This window comes from Panthera onca, chromosome B4, assembly GCF_046562875.1.
Source record: "Panthera onca isolate mPanOnc1 chromosome B4, mPanOnc1 haplotype 2, whole genome shotgun sequence".
Lineage (NCBI taxonomy): Eukaryota > Metazoa > Chordata > Mammalia > Carnivora > Felidae > Panthera > Panthera onca.
The window spans coordinates 82,504,384-82,529,626 of record NC_138345.1 but is presented as its reverse complement, the minus strand read 5'-3'; the positions used below and the strand labels follow the sequence as shown (position 1 = coordinate 82,529,626).

Here is a 25,243-nt window from a genome sequence, read left to right as displayed (position 1 = left end):
TCACTCCAACCAACTGACCTAGAGTCCCTCAAATGTTCCTCTCATGCTATGTTATGGAAGAGCTCTGTCTAGAATACCTTTTTCCTCATCTCCATCCAGGGAAACACTTCTCATCCTTTAAGAGTTGGCTCCCATCACCCAACATTTCTTGAGGTTCCTTCCCCTTTATCTCAGCTACCTTTTACCTGACCCTGGTTAGGTGCCTCCCCCCTTTTTTTAATGTTTATTTATTTTTGAGAGAGAGTGAGGGAGGGAGGGAGAGAGAGGGGGGCGGGCAGAGGATCCCAAGCAAGCTCCACACTTACAGCAGAAAATTCGATGTGGGGCTTGAACTCACAAACCATGAGATCATGACCTCAGCCAAAGTTGGACACTTAACCAACTGAGCCACCCAGGGGCCCCAGGGGCCTCTTGTTTATACTTCCTTCTACATCTCTCGTCTTGGCATTTTTCTTAATTTTAAACACTGCGTTCTCATTTCTTCCAATAGTCAGAAACTGGTGTTTTTGCTTAATTTCTGGATTCCCTAGATCCAGGCCTGGCACACCATAGGCCAATGAATAAATACTCACTGAATGAATGGAAGATGACTATGTCAGAGCTCCTAGTACTTATATAATTATACAAGATTATCTTTTGCAAATGGAGAAACGAAGGCAGGAAGGCATGTGCACCAATAGTAACATTAGCAGAACAAAAATTAATGAAAAAAAACTTAAGGTGAAATAATCTGTCACTTGCACTAATCAACATTCTAGCTACAATCTAAAGAGAACAAATGAGAATCTCTAAATCATAATAAGCATTTCTTAAACACCAAGTTTCCAATTTTGTCCCAGAGGATTTAGCTTTTCTGATTTAGGTTTCAAAATCATTAAGACCAATCCTCCCTCATATACCACAAAACTCTGGCACAACCAGGGCTGACCTAAAAACCTACTATTAGACATGACAGAGATTTCTTTAACTTATTAAAAACTCATTTCTAGCTGGCCATGTCACAGTTGTCTAATACTTTTGCACAGATTTAACTAGGTGGGTCCTTTTCAAATTTGAAACAAACAAAAAAAGGACCGGACACTGCCAAGCTTTAATTACCTGGGATGACAAGCTTGTTCTTCTTGAATATTTTATACTTTACACAAAACTGTGAGCCTCCCAACTCACTCGTTCATGCTCCTTCCTCATGCAAAGGCAGCAATATTGTAGTGGAAGAAGAGTCACTGCAAAAGTCAAAGGGCAGCTAGGGGCTAGTTCTCCAAGCAAAGAACCTCCCCTTCTACAGGCAGATTTTATTCACTGACCAACCAGTTCCTCTTATCAGAGACAACTGGAAAGAAAGAAGAGTGGGGAACTCATCGCTCACTGATTACAATTAAGGCTAATTCATAAAAGCAGGGGTAGGAAATAAAAGGAAGCAAATGACTTCTAGGTAATGTTTAGAAATCCCTAACATATGGTACCTTTCTCTCGATGGCTTAAAAAGCTTCAAAGAAATAACATTCCTGAGTCAAACAAGGATAAGATTAGCCTGTTACATTTGGAAAAACTAATGTTAGCTCTAGTTTATACTACTAGAACTTTCTTAAAGTCATGGACGAAGCCATGCAGGAGGCAGCCCAGGGCAAGCCTGGGTTCCTCAATTAGAGAGAGTCTGAATAGGTGAGACAGGGCAGATAGGGAATGACTGCAGGAGGGAAAAACAAAAACAAAAGTCACTCTATCTGGTTTCAAACCAAATAAATCCTCCAGCCCTAACCAACGCAAAGGAGAACTGCCTTTTCACAAAACAAAACACACCAGAATATGGTTTTGATATTTTGTCTCCCACAGTTACACCTGATGTTCATGCTAATCCAAAACTGTAAAGTGACGGTAGAGTGTGCAACTTTTGATCTCGGGGTTGTAAGATAGAACCCCCACATTGGGAGTAGAGATTACTTAAAAAACAAACAAAAAAATTAAAATCTTTAAAAAAAAAAAGGTGATAGTTTGTGATACAGCCAACCTTAGACAACTCCCAGTACTGTATCATAATGCTTCCACATAAAATGCTTCCTTTAGGGATGGTGTCATTTCCTGAGATAATTTGAGTCAACAGTTAATTTTGGGAAGAGCTGCATTGATGGAGAAAGCCTTGTAGTCAGAGATTTGAGTCCTATTCTTAGCTCTGGTATTAGATAACAACTGGGTTACCTTATTCAAAGAAGCCCTATTTCCGAGTCTTAGTTTCCTCATCTTCAAAATGGGACTAATAATAACTACTTTGTAGGTCTCTGGTAAGAGGGAGAGATGGACTATATAAAATAGCTGGCACACCACAAGCATTAGATGATACCTAATATTTACATGAGTTTCTACTCAATATAGATACTATGTTAGGCACTGTGAAGATACAGACGAGTGTTTTCCTAATTGCAAATGATAAAATTCCTGAATGTGTTTAGCTTTCAAAATTCGTCTCCTAGGGGCGCCTGGTCGGCTCAGTCTGTGGAGCGTGTGAATCTTGATCTTGGGGCTTTAAGTTCGAGCTCCATGTTGAATGCAGGGATTACTCAAAAATAAAATCTTTAGGAAAAAAACCCACTACTTTTCTATATCACTTCTTTTACGTGAGGAATACAGGGTGTGGTAGTTCAAATAACTAAAATTTTGGGAGCACTTAACGGCTTATAAAATGTATAAAGGCTCTATCGAGAACAGGCAAGCCCTATACAGCCACCAAATAATTGGTAGAGATAGCACGTGAACGTAGGCAATCTAATAACCACCAGGTTGACCTCTTCACCACCTCAGGAACTCCCTAAAGTGCCCAGGGGCTGTTTCTGGTCAGGGTATTTTCCGGCCATCTGACTCCTCACTCACCAATACCGCGTGCCGGAGACCACGCGTTCATTGGACCTCCGTGCCGGTCTACGCGGCGGGTTACCGTGGCCTGTTCCGGCCTTGGAATGTTGAAGGTCACTAGGTGGCCTCTTGAAAAGGGCTCACTCTTATCTGAGTGCAGAGAGGTACCGCTCTCCTCTCTCTCCGAGAATTCCATGGTTCTGAAGCCACCGCGTCCTCCGGGAGCTTCGCAAATCGCCAAGCCTCGGCTTTCCCGCCCTCAACCTCTGTACGCCAGGCTGCCGCAGGGTGTCGAGGCACTAAAGAATCCGCAAGGCTTTTGCGGACGACCCACTGCCTTGCTCTCAATTGGGTAACTTCATCTTTTCTCCGCCCCCAAGGTCTTTGCTTCCCCAATGATTGGACCTGGGCATTGTCCATCCCAACTTCGGGCACGGCTCTCTGGTTCCACCCGCTAAATATCCTCCGCAGCTTTCTCTCCTTAGATACTTTGCACTCCTCGCCCATCCCCTCTCTAGGTGGGGCTTGAGTGCACCTGGCAGGGGCCGGAGACATTTAGAGACCCGGAGACATTTAGGGCCCCTCCTCCTGCTCCAACCCCACCCACTGGGCCCCTCCTCCCCTCCACAGCCCGAACGCCGCACTCCAACATAGAGCTCCTTCCACCTCGCGGCGTTCGCGATTCCTCCGCCCCTCCCTCCAGCCACGGCTCAGACTCCTAGGTCGCTCGGGCAGAGCGGGCGGCGCGCTGGGGGGATGCGCTCTATGAGGGCTCTGCAGAATGCGCTGAGCGGGGCCGGCAGTCACTGCTGGCTGGGAGGCTGGGGTCACCTGAGCCGGAGCCCTCTTCTTGGCGGGGGCGTCCGGCACCACCTCAGTGAGGCCGCGGCGCTGGGCAGAGAGACGCCGCACAGCCACCAGCCGCAGCACCGGGATCAGTAAGGCTTGCGGGACAGGGGCAGGGGAACAGGCTCGCTCCCACTCCCACTGTCGTTGTCGCCAGCTCGGAGTACCCTTACCCCGAGAGCGCACCTCATCTCCCCTTCTCTTCTCGCTCACTAGCCTGCGATGCCTTTTCTTTTAGATCTGGGGTTTTGGGTCCGCCGCGCTCGGGCGGTAACATGCCGTCCGCCCGGGAGGGCGTTTGGGCAGGTCGGTCCTCGGGATGGTGCCTGTCCAAGGTGCGTACTTAACTGGGAACGCAGACAAGCGCGGCGTGTTGGTTGGTGCACGTGTCTGAGTGCAGGGCCGTGTGCGCACCGCGCATCCTCACCTTCCCTCTCCTAGGTCCTCGGATGTATTTTAGGGGATGAGTGGGTATGGAACAGCCTCCTCCTCGAGTCTTGGAGTACTTGTGTCTGGCCATCTGTATGGTGTGTCTGTGTTTTGGCATGTCCTCAGCGTGTAATGTGTGATGCGCGTGTATTAGTGCGCAGGTACGTGGTGTGTCGTTTGCATATGTGTTGGATGTGTGCGTTATCGGGGCTCCTAATCTGTAGAATGAGGGTGGTTTTCCAGTTGGTTGTTAAATGAGGAAAATCGTTATAATTGGGTAAAAAATTATAAGGCTCAGATTTCCCAAACCAGAACCAGTCAGCCGTTATTTGTGCTGCTCAGGCTCCCTGATTTGAAGGGTTCTCATCCCTTGGGCTATTTATTATTCTGCCCCAGAGGCTGCACCTCTCTCCTCCACCCAGGAGAACTTGGTGGCTGAGCCTCTTTTCTCCGAGACACAGACGGAGCTGAGCAGGGAATTTTGTCCTTTCCAGCAGCCAACATAGACACTGTCCAAGTAGTCCCTGCACTATCATAGCAGAAACAGAAAATGGACCATCTCTCCTGTCATTGACATGTACTGATGACATTCAGAAAGACATGCATATCATAATTAAAGTAGCCAGATAGACACAGCACTGCCTCACCACCACTGGAGCTCCTGTCCTGACAGGTAACAGACCAGTAAGGTATGATTTATTTATCATTAATTATTAGGCTGTCCTTTTCCATCAGCTGCTTCTCAAGGAAACATGGAACATTTAAATTTTAAAGAATAAGCCCTCTCTCTGTCTCATTCTACTCTCCATTCCAACTTTCCCCAAATAATCACCATGGGAGAAATGGTGGGACAGAGCAAAGCCTTAATCTCCCTCACCTTTAAACCTCCTGGGAAGCAAGTAGTATCCCTGGTTCCTTCTACACATACTTCCTTACCCAGTGGTGTCTGGTGATGGAAGTGTTTGGGGAGCCTTGATCCTCCTGCCTATGGCTGCCTTTGCTCCCAGGGAATTCTTAGTAGGAGCCTTGATCTGGTTCTCCCTTGAGCAAAAGGAATTGAGAGCACTGGAGGGGGATTGGCTCTGGACTGTGACACCATGATGGGGAGGGTTTCTTGTGTTTGGGGGGTGGGGGAGAAGGAAGGCAGAAAAAATGCCCTGGTATTCAGGTTCTTGTTTGTTTTTTTAATATTTAGCTTTGTTATTCCTGATTATAAAAGAAAAATAAGATAGAGTATCAAGAAGAAAATAAAGATCCCAAATTAGAGGTAACCATTAATGTTGTGATGTATATCCATACATACCCTATATATGTATATATAAAATTTTAACAAAAATAGGATTACAGTCTTCATATTCCTTGGTAACCTTTTTCATTTATAAACAGCTTTTAATACCATTGAATGTGTATGTGTGTGATATTATTGTCATTTTAGTGGCTGCTATTTAGCCATTTTAAGATTCCATTGTGTGAGGTATCATAATTTATTTAACCAGTCTTCAATCTGGTTACTACATATTCTTGTGAACCAGTTCAATTATTTCTTAGAGTAAATTCCTAGGAAATTTTGCTCCCCAGGGACACCTGTCATCGATATCTTGTGTAACCTTCTAAAGATATTGTATGCATATATCAGCAAATACATGTTGATATTTTTTTCCTTTCTTTTTTATGAAAATGGTATCATGGTATACACATTGTTCTGCACCTTGCTTTTTCGCCCCTCAACATTATATCATAAATCAATCCTTATCTGGGCCAAAGGGTTTGCAATTTTCTTAAGGCTTGTTATACTTCAGTGGTATGGCATTATTTCCTGTCTTCCCTCAGCTTCCAGGCACAGAGACTTGCCCTCTAAATGTTCCTACATAATTTCCTTCTTGCGTTATTCCTCATATAGCTTTTTCCTCCTCCCTTCTATCACCAGATGGACTCTGTCCTCCTTATAGGCACTAGCCTCATTGTGACAGTTGGATTTCCTCAGAAACAAGAAAACACCCCTCTCCTGGTATTCTTTCTGACCCCTGACCCTAAACACATACATGCCTGGTCTATGCCAAGCTTCTTGAGAGACTTTTAATGTTTTAATGCCTTGTTTCAATAGATAATATGTCCATATTCAATAAATAATATATACATATTCATATGGCTCAAAATATGCAAAAAGATATATAGTGGGAAGTATCCCTCCCACTCCTTTTGCCCAGCACTTGCTTCATCACCCTAGAGGAAGGTAAATCAGGCTTACAGGTTTCTTTTTATTTTTTAACAAGTTTCATTTATATCCTTCCAGAAATATTTTGTGCTTGTAAAGGCAAATATACTTTTTCCTTTTAAACATAAATAGTACCATACTATGAACACTGTTTTACAGATGGCTTATTTTAGTTAATATGACATGTTAGGGATCATTCCATATCAGTACTTAAAGAATTCTCTCATCTCTTCTTTTTTATACTGCATAATATTCCATTACATGAATGTACCATAATTTAAGCAGTTCCCTGTTGATGCACATTTACATTGTTTCTAGTACTACTATTACTAACAATGCAATAAATGGGAATATGTTATTTTGTAGGTATGTAAGTACACTTACGAGATAAATACCTGGAAGTCAAATTGTTGGATCAAAGAGATTAAAGGGTCTTAATCTCAAATAGCTGTCATATTTGGAATGATCTGATAAAATAATTTCTCTAAATCTGTTAACATATTAATAGAACTCTTGAAGACCAAGAAGTTTTTAATACCTGGAATGTTAAGCATTATAAGCCAGCAAGAGAGATATTTTGGGCAATAGGGACCTTCCTAGAAACGTAACTTGGTAATTCTTTATTGAAGACCCACTGTGGGCTAGGGACTTCGCTCAATGTTAGGAAGACATAGGTATCCAAAACACAAAGACCTGGAGGGAGGGGATGGTAGGATGTGCAAAATGGGTAAGGGGGGGTAGGAGATTTTTTTTTAAAGGTGTTTTCTAATTTCAAATCAGAAAAATTGGAATTAGAAATTTTTACATCTTGGGGCACCTGGTTGGCTCAGTCAGTGGAGCATGCACCTCTTGATCTTGAGGTTGTGAGTTCGAGCCCCACGTTGGGTGTAGAGACTACTTAAAATATTTTTAAAAAATTTTACATCACTTTATTTTTATTTTATTTTATTTTATTTTATTTTATTTTATTTTATTTATTTATTTTTTTTTTGAGAAAGAGAGTGCATGAGGGTGGGGCAAGGGCAGAGAGAAGGGGAGAGAGGATCTGAAGCAGGCTCCTCACTGACAGCAGAGAGACCCACGTGGGGCTCAAACTCATGAACTGTGAGATCATGACCTGAGCCAAAGTTGGACACTTAACCAGTGAGCCACCCAGGTACCCCTACATCTTTTTATTTTGAATTTAATCTGTAATCCAAAATATTATCATACCTGTTTACGATTTTCCAATGTACTTCTTTTTTTTTTTTTTTATAGGCTCCATGCTGGGCGTAGAGCCCAACATGGGGCTTGAACTCGTAACCCTGAGATAAAGACCCGAGCTAAGATCAAGAGTCGGATGCTTAACCAACTGAGCCACCCAGGCACTCCTGTACTTCTAATTTAATAAAAATAAAGAATGTTGATGCTAAACACACACACACACACACACACACACACACACACACACACACACACCTCTAACAGTGGAGCAAGGGAGTCTTCTGTCAGTAAGATGGTGTGTTGTGTCATACCAGCAGCATAAACAATATTGGGAGGTTTGAGGAAGCCTTTATAGAATTAGTAACATTTGATCTGGACCTTGAAGGATGAGCAGGACTTTTCCAAGTGAAGGGATAAAAAGGTAATTCCATGCAGAAGCTGCAGCATAAGCAAAGGCCAGGAAGCCTAACCATATCTGGTCCACAAGGACCTACCTGTTATCTGGCGTAACTGAAGTGTTGGGACATGGTGGAGAATAGAAAAAGAATGTTGGTAGGTTTTAAGAGCCTTGAATGCCATACCAAGAAATAACTTATGTGTAGGCACTGGAGAGCTATCAAAGGTTTTTGAGTAGAGAAGTGATATTTGACTTTTAGAAAGTTAACTGGCACATTGTGGAAGATGGGTTGGAAGTCAAGGGAGGGTGATAGCAGTTAGGGAACAGACAATATGGAGCTGATGATGAAGCATGGTTTACTGAGCATTTACTTTATAAAAGACCATTTTCCACTAAATGTTTTGTTAATTAAGCCTACTTCATCCATGTAAAGCAGACATTACTACCCTTATTTTACAGATGAGGAAGCATGTTCAGCATTATTAAATAACCTGATTTCCTATCTATATTAAGGTCACACAGCTATTAAGGGGCAAACTCTTGTTCTTTATACTGTGCCGTGCTGGCACAAAGGAAGAAAACAGGGTGGATTTGAGAGACATAGTGTGGGTTACCAACTGAACATGGATGTAAGGTATGGGAATTATCCAAATGATTCCACATTTCTGGGTTGGCACCTGGGTGAGTGATACGGCTATTAACCCAAATGGGAAGCACAGAAGAGGAGCAGAGGGAGGGAGGGGAAATGACATTTGGACACTTGGACATTTTGAGTTTGGCAGTGCCCTATGGGACATCTAGAAATGGAAATGTCTAGAAAGCAGCTAGAAATAAAGGTCTGAAGGTTAGGAACAAAAGAAATCTAGACAGTAAGATTTGACTTCTCAGGACAGATGTGAAAGTTGGAATTATAGGGCTGGATCAGCTGGTTCAGGGAGGAGGCATAGAGTGAGGACACCTATCTACTTATAAGGCCATGTTCTAGGAGGAGAAGCAGGGAGCAGTTCTCACGTTCCTATCCTCCTCCCCTATCTCTGCCCCCAAACAGTGATTCATCAGAGAGTGGCATGCTGTCGCGCCTGGGTGATCTGCTCTTCTACACTATTGCTGAGGGACAGGAACGAATCCCTATCCACAAGTTCACTACTGTAAGTTCCTCTCTACCTGCTCAGAACACTGAATCTTCAGGATCTCTGGGAAGTGGGGGGATGGCTAACGGGCCATGGTAGCAATATGGTAGTAGATGTCTAGATTCATAAGGCAATCCAGTCTCTGGACCAGGGTAGGAAGATGAAACCCTCTGACTCAGCCATTCTTCTTGGTTTGAGACTTTGACCCCAAGGGTTCAGGAACCAGCTTCCTTGATAAAAAAGGGCAGGAAACCTTTATCAGTCTCCATAGCTGCACAATTCTCTCCTTTCTTAGTCTGCAAACCCATTTGTTCCACCTATTACAGTAGTTGGGATTGAGCTAGTTGTTATCCATTGGGAAAGAATATTAGGATTGCATTGCTGTCCTTGTAGTTGACCTTACCAGGCTTCTTCTTTCCCCTAAAGGCACTGAAGGCCACTGGACTGCAGACATCAGATCCCCGGCTTCGGGACTGCATGAGCCAGATGCGCCGCATGGTTCGAGAGTCCAGCAGTGGTGGCCTCTTGGACCGAGATCTCTTCCAAAAGTGAGGGCCCCAGAAACAAGGGCACCCACTCTCAAAACTGATGTGGACATAGACTATAATGGCAGGGAGGGCTCTTGGGGATTGGATAGTTTGACCCTTCATTTTATTACTTATTACACAAGTAACATATGAACATGCATATACTCATTATAATAAGTTCAAACAATATAGAAATACATGTTCTCCTTTCCCTCTCTCCCCAATCCCAGTCCCCTTTCCCAGAAGTAAACATTGTTAACAGATTAGTGGGTATCTTCTAGATAACGTCCTATGCATTTACATACATACAGGAATATATATAAATATACTTATATGACTTAGGATTCTTAAAATATAAAGATGGCCCACTATACATATTATATGGGTATTTTTTTCTTATATCCCAAGACACTGTCTTGGGGTATCTTTCCACATCATTACAACAACCCCTCATTTTAGGGGCAAAAGAAACTTAAGACCCAGAAAGATAAAGTGACATGCCAAAGGTTATAGAGCTGTTGGTCCCAAACCTCATGACCACTCACGCCTTCTTTATTCCCAACTTCCATGGCTCCAGAGTGAGTCACAGCTGCATCTCTCCAGCCCCCTAACCCAATCGTGTCTGGGATCCAGGTGTGTGAGCAGCAACATTGTGCTCCTGACCCAGGCATTCCGAAAGAAGTTTGTCATTCCTGATTTTGAGGAGTTCACGAGCCATGTGGATCGCATCTTTGAGGATGCCAAAGAGCTCACTGGAGGCAAAGTGAGGGCCAGGGGACTAAGGGAGGGGCAAGGGCTCTGGGCCAGATATACCTTGCTTCTTGGAAATTTCTTGGGGCTGGGAATCCATGGATGAGAGATAAGAAGCAGAACCTCTAAAAATGGGGACAAATGCTTTATGTATTTCTATACATGTGATTTCTAGAGCAGGTGAAGGAATCTGAAGTTTCTTAGGGGACAAGTGGCATAAAGGATTCAATCAAACTTTGAAAGAGACCTATAGGGTAATTGAGCCTGAGAACCAAAACCCAGAATTTTCCTCTTTTTACTTTCCGTAGGCTTTACTGCCATCTCTATAGGAATAGAGCTACAGAAAGCTAAGGCCTTCTTGGACTTAAGGCTTGGGTGTCCCCGAGAACAACAGGCAGGAGGGAACCCTATTGCCCTTCAGAAGACAGAATTTTCACCTTTATCCTGACTCTGATTATCTCTGTTCCCCCTCTACATCCATATCTCCATTCTGTCTGTTTTGTCTCCCCACTCATGCCCAGGTGGCGGCCTACATCCCTCAGCTGGCCAAATCCAATCCAGACCTGTGGGGTGTCTCCCTGTGCACTGTGGATGGTCAGCGGTAAGATGCTGGGTGAGAGGAAGGGGAGGCAGAGCACGGGTGCAGAACATAGACTGATCCCTTTCATGGCACCTATCTGCCCCCAGGCACTCCGTGGGCCACACAAAGATCCCCTTCTGCCTGCAGTCTTGTGTGAAGCCCCTCACCTATGCCATCTCCATAAGCACCCTAGGCACTGACTACGTGCACAAGTTTGTGGGCAAGGAGCCCAGTGGCCTACGTTACAACAAGCTCTCTCTCAATGAGGAAGGTGAGCACTACCAGGGCTCAGGCCAGACTCATAGATGTCCCTCTTCTTATTCCCACCTATCCCTCCAGCCTTGTTTGTTTATTTCTCTGACTTTGCTGATTAGCTCTGTCATTTCATCCTCCCCAGCAAAGAAATTTTTCTTGTCTAGCCTGCAGAGTGGGCTGGCTGTAAAGGAGGCTTTGCTCAGCAGCTAATAAAACTCTGGGTGGTTTGTATTTCTCCAGGAATCCCCCATAACCCCATGGTCAATGCTGGTGCCATTGTTGTGAGCTCCCTGATCAAGGTCAGTGCCATCCTAGCCATCTGGAAGGTACTGTTCTCTAAACCCCCTTGTTCCTATATCCCACATATCTGCCCAGTTCTCCAGGAGACTGCTGGGCCTTGGTTCCTATGAGGGTCCCCAGGAAGTAGTGAGGGCACAGCAAGGACCCACATATGTCGAAGATGTTAGTAAAAGGAGCTGTACCTCTGCCCCCAACCCTGAGTCTGGAGCCCAGAGCTTCCTGGCCCTTAGAGAAGTGAGCAGGTCTTCAGGTCTTGACCCCTGCCTAGGACCAAGGGCCAAATGCCAGACACAGGGGGAGGACAGCACCGTTGGGTACTGATTGGCCACTTCTGGGTGAGGGACACAGAAAGAAGGGTGAATGGCCAGGCCAGGGCAGCTATTCACGTCACCTGAAACTGAGTTGGCCTTGAGCAAGGGTATCAGGCTGGTCTGTCAGCTGTAGGTCTCCCAGGGCTTGAGCAAGAACCTGAGAACAGTGTGGGCCGCAACACTCCAGAGCCAATCACAGCCCCTCCTGGGGAAGGTGGTGTTAGGAACCCTCCCCCCTGGGACTCAGGTGTCAGAGTCCCTATGGTGTTGACACTATAGTTGACATGTACAGGAAGCAATGGAGTGTGGTGGGGGTGGAATGGGAGACCAGACCAGGCTCAGGCTCTCCCCTTGCCCCGGGATAGCTCTGTCTACAGCCCTGTAACTGGCACCTGCCTCATTCCATTCCCATCTAAGTGGGCCTATTGGACCTGACACTCGGCTAAAATCTTCAGCTTTATTTCAGTTATCAATATAATTGATGTAATTGAGTATTAAATGCAACACCCCTCCTGATCCCATTCCTGTCACTCCAGTTGGAGATAGCTATGGGAGTCAGGGATAGGGATAGAGTATGGTTCTAGCTTGGGCCATAAGGGATGAGGATGGGGATCAGGAATAGGAATGGGGCTTGGGGACAGGACTGGAATCAGGAGAAGGAAAGTGAGAGTCAGATGAGGGCTGGGATTGAGAATGGAAATGGAAGTGAGGCTCAGGGATGGGTAAAACTCACAGATGGGGTGAGGTTATTTGTACTCATTACTTGATACTAAAATCTAAATGGCTTGGTTTTTAAGATCATTGGATATGATATGCAGGTATACAAAAAGACTCAGTTGTAAAAAAAAAAAAAAAAGTCACTAGCAAAACCAGTCTAAGACATTAACTCCACTAGGTCCTCCTGGCACTCCTGTCATCCTCCTAGGCTTGGAATGCTGATCTCTCTCTCTCTCTCTCTCTCTCTCTCTCTGCAGATGGACTGTAACAAAGCAGAGAAGTTTGATTTTGTAAGTTCCCTTGCTACTCAGCTCCTGGCTGCTTTTCTTGATGGCATGTTATCCTTTCCAAGTGTCCCAGTGCGTGGCTCTAACCCCACTTTGATAATGCACCAGCCCATACTAGAAGCTTTATTTCCAGAGGTGTGGGGATCTGTGGCCTCAGAGGGAAAAAGCCTCTTGAGTCCCTGCTATGATAAGGACTGAGTTCAAAAAAGTTAGGCAGGCTAGTGTGTGTTTAGTAGAGGTTCTCTTTCATGTGGTGCCTTCCATGCTCCTTTTTCTCTTTTAGGTGTTACAGTATCTGAACAAAATGGCTGGGAACGAATACATGGGTTTCAGCAATGCTACGTAAGTCTCTGTTCATAGGATTGGATGAATACATTGTGGGGTGTGTTTGTGTGTGCATGTGTGTGATAGAGAAGGTGGGGGTGGTGATAAATCTTAAGAGCAAGAAATCCAGGGGAATTTTGGCCACATAGCTTCCTCAGAGTCCCTTCATTGACATGTTTACTTTGTAAAAAAAACTTGTTCCATTTCTTTTTTTAAGTTTTTATTTTGAGAGGGTGCGTGTGTGCGCAAGCGTGAACAGGAGAGGGGCAGAGAAGAGAGAGAGAATCCAGGCAGGCTCTGCACTGTCAGCACAGAGCCAGACGTGGGGCTTGAATCCATGAACCATGAGATCATGACCTCAGCCAAAATCAAGAGTCTGACACTTAACCAACTGAGCCACCCAGGCATCCCTCCATTTCTACTTAGTACTTAAGAGAGGCAGTATGAGGGCTTATTCTTAAACCCTTTCTTGACGAGTCCCTCACGGCTAAAATGCTCATCAGTTTTCCCAAACTAGATGACCCATTTTGGGTTTGGTTTGTTTTTTTATGCTTTACAATAAAGTTTTGCCCAGTGTTTCCTCAGGGTCAGAAGTTTCCTCCAGTATTACTGTGAGAATTTATACAGGGGCTGCTTTAGTTTGACATGTGTGATCTAGTTCTATCTCTCTCAAGGAAGGTATTTTTCCCCTCTCCTTACACCCACCCTCAAACATCAAGTACTAAATTCAGTGTTTGCTTCAGATTCCAGTCAGAGAAGGAAACAGGGGATCGGAATTATGCCATTGGCTACTATCTAAAGGAAAAGAAGGTAATTGGGAGAGGCCGGTATAGAAAGTCCCCGGGAATTCTGCAGCTGGTGGAAGGGCAACTGGGGCTGGGGACTTTGCTTGAGATCCTGGCAATGTGACAGGATCTGCTGATGGCCTGAAAAGAAATGCTCTCCCTTCTTCTTTCTTACAGTGCTTTCCTAAGGGGGTGGACATGATGGCTGCCCTTGATCTCTATTTCCAGGTGAGGAAACACTTCTGTTTAGCTCCGGGCCAAAGGAACAGGACAGACTGCCATCCTTCCTCTCACCCACAAGAGGGATGCTCCTTTTCAGTGGTTCTGGTGTCCTTCAGAAACACCAGGGGAACTTTTTGAAAGATCAGGATGCCCAGAACATTGCTCTAGACCCAAGAGCACAGTGTTCACATCCACACTGCACCCTCACCTCTGCCTTGTCTCCATAGCTGTGCTCCGTGGAGGTGACCTGTGAGTCAGGCAGTGTCATGGCAGCCACCCTGGCCAATGGCGGGATCTGCCCCATCACAGGAGAGAGCGTGCTGAGCGCTGAAGCAGTGCGCAACACCCTCAGCCTCATGCACTCCTGCGGCATGTACGACTTCTCAGGCCAGTTTGCCTTCCATGTGAGTGCTGCTGGCCCTGCCATCCATTTGCCACCAGTCCAGAGCCGAGACATGAGGACACGGAGTCTCTCAAAGTTGAGGATGGAAGCTTGTTCCCGCCTATCATTCAGTAGCTTGCAGCCAGGCAGTTAGGCTGAGAATCCTTAGGGGAGTTTGTCAAACACACCAAATCCCTCAAACACATCAATACATGATGCTGCAGCTTCTAAGCCACTCTTCTGCTGCTCTTCACGTGCCTGGCACTTCTCTAGGTCTCAGTTTAGATGCCACTTCCTCAGAGAGGCTTTTCTGACCATCCTGTCTCCAGTAGGCCCCCCTCCCACTTCATTCTCTATCCCTGCACCCTACTTCATTTCTCCTGTGTTTTCCCACAAGCTGTGGTTATTTTTCTCTGTTGATGATGTATCTCCTACCACCAGAATGAAGTCAAATGATACTGTCCTAGTTCTAGGGCAGCATCAGGCACAGCATAGACACTCAACAAATATTTCCTTACTGAAGCCATTAATTTAAGGGAGAGAGGGCAGGAGATTAGTAAGAAAAGAAGCTAATTAACAAGCCAAAAGATTGAGATGGATGTGGCTTTGCCTATGCAGTCATTTGGGATAGACTAACTTATTCATCTGGACCTGGGGGCACCTCTAGCTTATCCTCAGTTTCAACTTTGTCCCCAAGGTGGGCCTGCCAGCCAAGTCAGCTGTGTCAGGAGCCATCCTCCTAGTAGTACCCAATGTCATGGGAATGATGTGTCTGTCACCTCCACTGGACAAGCTAGGGAACAGCCACAGGGGCATCAGCTTCTGCCAGGTGAGTTACTTTGCATGTAGGACTTAATGTTTTTGAATGAGTAAATGAAACAATTTTGAGCTTCTACGAAGTGCAGGGAGTAAGTAAACAATCTCTTTGGCTTATGATTCTAGAAGTTGGTGTCTCTCTTCAATTTCCACAACTACGACAACCTGAGGCACTGTGCTCGGAAGTTAGACCCACGGCGTGAAGGGGGAGAAGTTCGGGTAAGGAAAACCCAAGGTGGCTTATAAGAATATTTCAGAATATAACATTCCATAATGCTTTAGCAATACCCTTGGCTAAGCATCTTTGTAGAACGGTCACAGGGCAGAGCTGGGCATGGGTGAGCTCAAAGTCACAGTTAATCTAAGGTGGGTATAATTTGTTTTCCAGAACAAGACTGTGGTGAACCTATTATTTGCTGCCTATAGTGGAGATGTCTCAGCTCTTCGAAGGTACTAAATAAACACACTAAAATACTCCTGGTCAGAGATCTCATTAGGAGTCAACACAGCAAAATAGTTAAGTGCTTCAGCTTTAGAGCCAGATAAAATAGCACAGATTGCATTTAAATGAGATTATTTTAGGGGCACTTGGGTGGCTCAGTCAGTTAAGTATCCGACTTCCATTCAGGTCATGATCTTGCAGTTTGTGAATTCAAGCCCCGCATCAGGCCCTGTGCTGACAGCTCGGAGCCTGGAGCCTGCTTCAGATTGTGTCTCCCTCTCTCTGCCCCTCCCCCGTTTATGCTCTGTCTCTCTCAAAAATAAAAACACTAAAGAAAAAAATTTTTAAGGAGATTATTTTAAGTACAGTGACTGCCATGTGATAAGAATTTAATTAACAGTAGTCACTGTTAGGATTAACCTGGGTGTTAAGAGCAGAATCCTAGGAAGTAATTAAGGACCTTGCCTCAAGTAGATCACCAACATCAGCAAACATGTAGGCAGTGATGTTTCTGGAAGCATCACACCCGTCTGATTCGGGAGTAACAGTCTCATCTGGTTATAGAACATGATTACTCAGAGTCTACAGATCTTACCATAAGCTCTGTTTTACTTTTTCTGGAATCCATCCAGTCTGACCCCACTTCAGAAAAGACACTAGTGATTCTAGGCTGATCTGGGTAACTCTAGCTATTTTCCACCACCCTCAGGTTTGCCTTGTCAGCCATGGACATGGAACAGAAAGATTATGACTCCCGCACAGCCCTGCATGTTGCTGCAGCTGAAGGTATCTAAAAGTTAAATAAAAGGGGAAGACCTTTTCTTTTTATATATATATATTTTTTTTTTTTTTATTTTTTATTTTTTTTAAAGTAAACTACTCCCAACATGGGCCTAAACTCACAACCTTGAGATCAAGAGTTGCATATTCTACTGACTGAGCCAGCCAGGCACCCCCTAAGAGCCTTTCTTTTCTAACAAGAGTAATCCCTATCGAATATGCCCTTAAGGTTACAAGGGAAGGAACTGGTTTTGTCCAGATGCCCTGCAGTTTGCAGGCCAACTATTATTGGGTGCTTCAGGGAGCAAAATGGGAAGAGGCCTTTCCCATTTTGGTTCAGACTCCAGCTGCCAAAAGTCTATACTAATGTTAACACCAAAAGGTTCAGGATCTGTGCCATCTCATTTTCCTTCTGCCCATATTCCTAGGACACATCGAAGTTGTTAAATTCCTGATTGAGGCTTGCAAAGTGAATCCTTTTGTTAAGGACAGGTGAGTAGGATTAAGGTAAAAGGAGGGCTGGGCAGCAGCTTTTCTCCCACTGCCCTCCAGCCACCACAGTCACTATTTAACCATAGCGTTCTCAATGTCTTCTTTGCCTGATCATGGGCTTTGTTCCTTTCAGGTGGGGCAACATTCCCTTGGATGATGCTGTGCAGTTCAACCACCTGGAGGTGGTGAAACTGCTTCAGGATTACCAGGACTCCTATACACCATCTGAGACTCAGGCCGAAGCAGCGGCTGAGGCCCTGTCCAAGGAGAACTTAGAGAGCATGGTGTGAGCATGGGGTGCACATACAGTACCTGCTCAAGAAATAGCATGACTGGCCACACACTTAACCCATAACCACCAAACATGCTATGGAGAGCCGCACTGCTTCAGTGGGGACCAAGACTTAGGCTACTGCTTTCTGTGAGAGTGAAAATACCCCATTCCCTTGGCAGACAGAGTATAGAGAAGTGCCTTGGTGGACCCATGCAGTAGAGCAATCCATGGAGACTGACTTTCTTTGAGGTACAGCCTAATGGTTTAGCCCACTCAAAATCATCCCAGGTCTTCACCCAGATCCCCTCTCCCTTTCTTTAAAAAGCATCATGAGAGAGACAGAGATGCTCTGGTAAAGGGGCCCTAGCCACCATGTACAGGTATGTATCCACAAAGGAAGTGGGACAGCTATGCACCAGACTTTAATAGTCTGGAGAGGTCTGCCCTCCTTAGCCAGGAAGTACTGCTGCTACTGCTAATTTTTTAGACAGAGAAAGTATTTTGTGCTCAAATAAACTTTAATTACACAAATTATAATTGTTAAGCCCAGTCCTTCTCTCTCTCCCACAGGGGCATCCAGCTGCGTCACCATCATAAAGGTAGAATAAGAGGGAACCACAAGGTCAGACAGAGCCCAAACAATACATATTTCACGTACATACTCATCCCACCATGTTTTCGTCGACCCTAAATACTACTCTAGGTTAACTGTATCCTAGAGTTGCTAGGATACAGCAACTGCTGGAGGGGGTGGAGGGGAGAGTGGGTGGTAATAGTGAGGGCATGGGTCTGAGCAGGCTCAAAAAGGGATTGTGCAAGACCTCAGGCCTCCCACCTCCCTCTGGAAGTTCCAACTGTGGCACAAGTATCTTGTCTCCTTTAATCATGGTTGTAACTGGCCCAATGATTAAAATGGATTGACCAGATGTCAGGGATGTGCAGATTAAGGCAGATGGACTCTGGGTGGTGATAGCTGCAGCAGTGTGGGGCTGAGAGTCTGGCACTGAGGTACTAGGAAAGAAGGGCTCTGTTTCATTCAGAGACAGTAAAGAACTTCCTGGGGAGCCAGAGTCGACTCTGTATGTGCTACAGGGAAAGGGCCAAGTCATTGTACCACTCCTCCAGCCAGAGGTAGAAAGGATTTACTCTGGAGAGATTCTGTAGAGCCCCAAGGTGGGGGAAGGGGGGAATCACATGGGGGCAAAGGGAGGCAGAGGTATCACAGTGATGAATAAATTCAAAGTTGAAAGCTAAGACCCCAGGACTGAATGCAGTCTGAGGTCTGGGCACAGGGAGGCAGAGGGACCGAAGGAAGCCAGTCACATTAAGTACACTCAGGGTAGCCTAGGAAACTGGCAGTAGATTGGGGGAGGGGAGAGGGTGGCTGTGTGCCTAGTTTTCACAGGGTAGGGGAAAGGAAAAAGACTAAGATATTGCACAGAGGGCCTAACACTGAATTGCGGGAGTTGGAGGTTGCTTAGCGGCAAAATTAAAAGGCTTCAGACAGTTTCACCAGGAGGCTACCCAAGGAAGAGCATGATTGGGCACTCCAATGAAACACATACTAGAGGCCTTTAGGCACTTCAAGCCCTGAGTGGGTCAGCAGCTCTCCATCCCATAGGGCAAAGGCAGGTACCACTGGACCTCGGAAATCTGTCTGTAGCGTGTGGACCACAGCGACCCTGCTCACATCCACCAGGCTCAGCTTTTGGGCCTCATACTCCAGCAACAGCCCCACCTTCTCTGGCTGCCCCATGCCCTCAATAGGGGCTTTTTCGTTGGCCAACATGGTGTGCCACTTGCGCTGGGCATACGTGAACACCCAGGAACGATCGTCAACACCGATGCAGCTATCCCGGGACATATCCACATCTGCCACTCCTATTCGGAATTGGTGGGAGCGCTTCACTGTCACTTCCCAGTAGTGCCTGCCACTGGTGACTGCTGTGTCTGCCAGCACTACGGCCCATTCCCGGAAGCGCTCCACATTCAGGGCCAACTTGGTGGGCTCCAATCCTACTATGCCATACTTGACACCTGTGTCACCTCTGAAGAGCGCCAGGCTGCTGTGGGCGGTTTTTTCTTCCAGTTTGAAACTGATGCCTGTGAGCAGAGCAAAGAGATTAGATGATGACGAGGGCTAAACCCCTAAATCTAGTGATATATACGTATTACGATCTGAAACAGTCATGCGCTCACGAGGAAACAGAAAAAATGTCACGCGGGCAAGAGTGAGGCGCTTCAATATGGGCTTTCAGGCTGGAAAAGCCTCGGAATAAAAAAAAAAAAAAAAGCCAGATTGTGTCCCGGGTTTGGACTCTCAAGACGAAAGCAGATCAGGGAGGGTAAATGACCCAAGGGGACTCTCGGGAATAACGGAAACCATTTTGGAGATAAAAGAGAGTAAAAGAGATAATCCTACCTCTGCGGGCTTCCGCGACGGCTACCCCCAATCGTTTAGCTCCCCAGCGGCACAAGAACAGGGAACGTGCAAAAGGCAGCGCCATCTTGCGCCAGGGATGAATAGGGCACGCCCTCTGGCCTGGGACCGGGCCATCTGCCCGCCTGCTACTTTCCGACGTGGTGCGCGAAAGGCGGCCGCGCAGTGTGATGACGTAAGGGAGCCTGCGTCCAGCAGGGGAGCCGCCATCTTAATGAAATGTATTCTTGGTCCGCATGCGCTTGGTACGGTTTATTTCGGTTTTTTCCCGGCAGTGCTGCTCACGTTTTTACCAAGTAGGACCTTTAGAAAGACGGTGTAGCAAGACGTCAAAAAGTATAGATTTTAGAATTAAATAGTAATCGGATTCAAACCTAGCTCCTCTATGTGACCTTGGGCAAATCACTTAATCTGATCCTTAAGTGTTCTCATTTGTAAAAAATAACCCTTTAGACCTTGACAAAAATTAAACGAGAGCATAACCTAGAATACAACTTGACAAATAACCACTAGGTTAAGTAGCAGGCTGTTTTATAATAATGTGTAAATACTGTAAACGTTGGTTTTTATATGTTCAGAGTTACTGGAGAAGGACTTTAAATCCCTACCCCGTATTTCTTTCCTGATTTGTATATCCCATTTGTATATCCAACAACCTATTAGAGATTTCTACCTGGATGTAGCCCACTCCCATCCCTCCCGTGACCTCAAACTTAACGTGTCTAAAACTTACTTTGTCTTCTTACACACCATTCCTCCTCCGCGTAGGTTCCCTGACCCAGTCCGCGTAGGTTCCCTGACCCTGTGAACTGCAACCCATAACCAACCAGTTGCCCAAGCCAGAAACCTGGAAGCCCTTGGATTTCTTTGTCTCCCTCACATATATCTGATGGTCGTTCAATCCCCATCACATTTCTCCCCTGGACTACTTACTGCATTAGCCGCCTAACGACTCCCACTCTCCCTAGGGCTGCCGAGAAGGGAACATTTAAAGGGGCAGCTACTTATCTCACCCATTAGATTCTTAAGAATGGGAATTAAGAATGGTTTCTTAAGAATTCTTAGGAATGGCGATTAAGCCCTTTGTTCTCTGTGACCTAAGGCCTCGGTTTTACCCTAAACACAGGGTAAGTACTGTTGTTTTTGAATTAGTAAATGAACGAGAATAAAGGGAGAAAGTGTTGCGATCACATTCTTGGAGTGCAATGACTGGTTCATTCTCTCCACCAGGGGTCAGCCTGGTCCAGCCTTCACACATCCTGCCTAAGGTGTCTGAGAAGAGCGGTTTATATTCCTCCTAAGCCTAGGAGCGAAGGCATGGAGGAGAGCATTCCTTCTGAAAAGTCCTGCTCTCTCAGTACTTTGTATTTTGGGGGTAATGAGAAGAAAGTTCCTGAGTTCTGTTTCTGTAGCTTTTCTCCTTTGTTTCCATCCTAGGTGTGAGAGCTGAAGCAATCATTGCAGATTTCTCACACTGTCACTTAGATACGCCTCTGTTACTTTATTCCCTGCTGAGGAAATAGCTTCTTGCCTGTCATGTGTTGTATTATTTTACTTTCACAGACTGACCATCTATCTGATAAAAACTCACCTTCATCATTGAGATGATTTACCTACCTCGTTGCTAATGTACAAGTAATTAATTCTTAACGTTTCCATGCATAATAATTAAGAAATGATAGGGTTTCACTTGACATATGAAAGGGGAAAAGACATTCAAGGTGTAGGGAACAGCTTCTGCTAAAGCACTGGGTAATGAAACAGAATGAAGTATGTGAGAAGCCACAAGAAGCACAAAATTGCCAGGGCCTCATGCTGCAGAGATATGGAGAACAGTTGGGAAAGTTGAGGGTAAATGATGAGGAGTCCTATATTTATAGTAATGTATTTTAATTTGATGTTTATTTATTTATTTTGAGAGAAAGGGAGAGAAAGAATCCCAACTGCAATTCCAACTGCACTGGCAGTGCAGAGCCTGACTCAGGGCTTGATCTCAGGAACTGTAAGATCATGACCTGAGCCAGAATTAAGAGTCAGACGCTTAACCTCAAATACTTAACTGACTGAGCTACCCAGGCTCCCCATAGTAATGTCCTTCAGATGTTCAGGAGCTGTTGAAGGGACCCAGGGAAATGACAAATTACAGGTGTTTTTATAAAGATAAAGCTGACAGCAACATAGAGAATGAATTGGAGAGGGGATGAGACCAGAAACAGGGTCAAACAGGATATAGAGTTCTCAGGTGGGACATGGTGTGGGTTAAGTCACCTAAAAGATAGCGGGGCACCTGGGTGGCTCAGTCGGTTAAGCGTCCGACTTCAGCTCAGGTCATGATCTCACGGTCAGTGAGTTCGAGCCCTGCATCGGGCTCTGTGCTGACAGCTCAGAGCCTGGAGCCTGCTTCAGATTCTGTGTCTCCCTCTCTCTCTGACCCTCCCCCGTTCATGCTCTGTCTCTCTCTGTCTCAAAAGTAAATAAACATTAAAAAAAAAAAGTCATCTAAAAGATAGAATTGGTAGAGTTCTGGTGGTGACTGGTTAGGTGAAAATGGGAGGATAGGGGAAGGAATCAAAGCTGATTCATAGGTTTCTGATTTAATGATTGGATACAGAAGAAAAGCATGTTTGAATGGGGGGAAGATAATCCATTCTGTTTCAGACAGGCTGTATTTGAGGTGTCCATAGGACACGCAGGTGAAAATTTTCTGTAAATATATAGATATAAATTTTGAGGGAGAGGGGTGCCTGGGTAGCACAGTTAGTTAAGCATCCAGCTCTTGATTTCGGCTAGGTCATGAGTTCAAGCCCTGCATCAGGCTCTGCATGGATGATGTGGAGCCTGCTTGGGATTCTGTTCTCTCCTTCTCTCTGCCCCTCCCCAGCTTGTGGGCATTCTCTCTCTCTCTCTCTCTCTCTCTCTCTCTCTCTCTCTCTCAAAATAAACTTTGAAAAAAAATTTTTTAATTAAAAAAATAATTTTTGAGGGAGAGCAGACATAGGTGAAGTCATCCAAAGATAGGATGTCAATAGAATAAGTAGGGAATAAACTGTGCAGTCCTAGGGAAAACCAGTACGTGAGATAACACATATACTATTAAGTACTTAGAACAGAACCTAACCATAGTGAGCACTGGTCTCCCTGGCTTAGAGTTGTATCTGACTCCCTAGGAAAAGAAGGGGAGAAGGAGCCAAGTACAGGATGTTTCAGTCTATTTTCATTCTGTTTCTTGAATTAGCCCATTTCTAATATGTGGGAGCTCTCACCTGATCCAAGTGCTAATTGGAGCCCTTAACTATGGATGGGAGAGGGATGATGCACAGAGCTTGGTGATTGTTCTGGACTTTGCCAGGAGTCAGCAGTCAGCAAAGCATAACCAGAGAAAGAGAGAGAAGGGGGGCCCTCAGGAGCTAGCCAAAGGGGCTGCTAGGCTGGCGTGTGCTATGCTGGGGCCTTTGTCCTATGAAACTGTCCACACAATGGAGCTGGGTTACATGCTGAATTGGCATTCTGAATATGGGGCTGGGATAGAGATTCCACATGGTAGATGGAGAGATGGAAGTTCACCCAACCCCTCAGGACCGTATCTCGATTCACCCACATTGTAATTGCCAGAGAGGATGTTCAATACTTGATAATCATAAATTATGTATATATCTGATTAATTCATGAATCAGTTCATTTACATTTTAAGGCAGCTAACTTAATGTGTATATTGCCAGGGTATATCTCATTTGATCCTGATACAATCCTGTTAGGTCAGCAGGTTAGATATATATTTTTTTAAGTTTATTTATTTATTTTTGAGAGAGAGAGAGACAGAGCAAGTGGGGGAGGGGCGGAGAGAGAGAATCCCAAGCAGGCTCTGCACTGTCAGCATGGAGCCCAGCGTGGGGCTTAAACTCACAAACAGATCATGACCTGAGCTGAAACCAAGAGTCAGATGCTTAACTGACTGAGCCACCCAGGTGCCCCAGCAGGTTAGATATTTTTATGAAACTCAGACCTAGGTTATTCTTTAGGTCATGATGATATGGACTGGCCAGGGAGCAACTTCAGAGAGGTAGTAAACTGGTCCTGGATAACCTCAGAGGTGGGTATGGTAATTACATGAAACCCCTGTGGAGAAATGAAACAAGACAAACAGCTCTGCCTGCAGATTCTCTGAGATTTATAGATGCACTCACTACCTAATATTATGGATTATACTTCTTATGGCACCTCTAGGAGACTGAGAAATGGAGCCTTCTTTATGGAAGAGGGTATAGTGAACTTAGGATCCCTAGCCCCAGGAATATAAAGAGGTTGGAAGGCTGATTGTTAGTAATCCAGAGATAATTCAGTCTACTGTAGAGATATTTGAGACTCTAAGATGATCACTACTACAAGTTACAAAATAACTTTGTAATTACTCCAAGTTTGTTATTTTACAAATCCTATTTCTCCACTTTCATAGTTCTTAGTAGGAAAAAAATTCAAAAATTGTGTATGCTTATTTAAGGCCAGAAGAGAGAAGTCAGAGAATCTAGAATTAAAAATTCTGGCAACCCCTGAAAAGAGCCCCAAATACAAGAATGAAGTAGAGTGATAACACAAAAAGCGAACAAGCTAACCAGAAAAGAAGAAAAAGACAAATTAGGGTCTGTCCTGGGTGATCCCAAGAGTGTTAGACTCCAGGAATCCCCTCCACTCCCAGGCAGTTTTCCTCAAAGGAACTTTCTTTTGCAGATTCCAATGGCCTGATTGCCAATTCAGCCTTGATACTTTCTTGTTGGCTTGCTCTGTTTCTGGTGAGGAATGGAAATATTCTTACCTTGCCTTCCCTGGAATTCTTATTGTCTTCCAGATCCTCACTTTAGCTTTCCTCTTTACCTCTCTGGCTCCCGAAACCCAGGTTTATAAAGATGATTAGGAAGTGGAAGGATGAGTCTCTACCTTCACTGTAAGCACCTCTGGTGGACAGAAGCCATTATAAGCTCTTGCTCCTCCCTGAGTGAGTTTGGGTCAGAGGGCTAAAAAGGAAGAAAGAGCTTAGTATAGGAGAGAGAAGGGCTAAGGCTGGGGATAGTGGATGCTTAGGTGTGAGTATAAAAGTCTAAGGCTCCCTTATGGAGACCACTGACTGGGTAGGGGTAGCAGGTTGAGGGATGAGGTTCCTCTCTATTGGCTGAAGGGAGGACATGAGATGTTCTCTAATCACAAGAGTAGAGCTCTCACCTCTCTGGCTGCCTCCTCCTCCAGAAAAAGCACCTGAAACACTTGCTCCTCATCCCAACTCCACTCACTTAGACCTAGAAAAGCAGTCTCCAAACTGGAGCAGGACACCAAACAGAGACTCTGAGCCTGACTGGCAAAATTATGATCTAGGAGATAAGATTCCTGCAGAGAGGAGAAACCACCATCTTTTTCCATAGACTCCTTCCTTCTGAGAACCTTCTGAGGAAACAGAACTTTCCTCTTCTCTGTTGTTAAATTCTAGTCTAAGCCAGTGGGGG

At 45.2% G+C, this 25,243-nt stretch overlaps 2 protein-coding genes across 5 annotated transcripts; one reads left to right on the top strand and one right to left on the bottom strand.

Annotated features, from left to right (window-relative positions):
• The first annotated feature begins 3,345 nt into the window (after positions 1-3,345).
• GLS2 (glutaminase 2) lies at positions 3,346-17,842 on the top strand. Of its 4 annotated transcripts, XM_060657262.2 has the most exons (19): positions 3,673-3,785; positions 3,932-4,028; positions 8,986-9,085; positions 9,494-9,615; positions 10,228-10,357; positions 10,866-10,945; positions 11,032-11,195; positions 11,420-11,478; positions 12,765-12,797; positions 13,078-13,136; positions 13,862-13,928; positions 14,081-14,131; positions 14,353-14,529; positions 15,205-15,336; positions 15,450-15,542; positions 15,712-15,773; positions 16,475-16,551; positions 16,974-17,037; positions 17,171-17,842. In XM_060657262.2, exons 3-19 carry the CDS (start codon positions 9,005-9,007, stop codon positions 17,325-17,327), a joined length of 1,608 nt encoding a protein of 535 aa, XP_060513245.1. In that variant the 5' UTR covers positions 3,673-3,785; positions 3,932-4,028; positions 8,986-9,004; the 3' UTR covers positions 17,328-17,842. The 4 variants fall into 4 exon arrangements, with proteins under 4 accessions (XP_060513244.1, XP_060513242.1, XP_060513245.1 ...); XM_060657259.2 differs by lacking the exon at positions 3,932-4,028 and having other exon boundaries at positions 3,350-3,785; XM_060657260.3 differs by lacking the exon at positions 3,673-3,785 and having other exon boundaries at positions 3,793-4,028.
• A 95-nt stretch (positions 17,843-17,937) lies between these two features.
• On the bottom strand, positions 17,938-20,690 carry SPRYD4 (SPRY domain containing 4). The gene is made up of 3 exons (XM_060657263.3): positions 20,485-20,690; positions 19,734-20,054; positions 17,938-19,414 (listed from the first exon to the last, which is right to left on the bottom strand). The coding sequence occupies exons 2-3, from the start codon at positions 19,816-19,818 to the stop codon at positions 18,876-18,878; spliced, it is 624 nt and encodes a 207-aa protein (XP_060513246.1). The 5' UTR covers positions 19,819-20,054; positions 20,485-20,690; the 3' UTR covers positions 17,938-18,875.
• Positions 20,691-25,243: the final 4,553 nt, after the last annotated feature.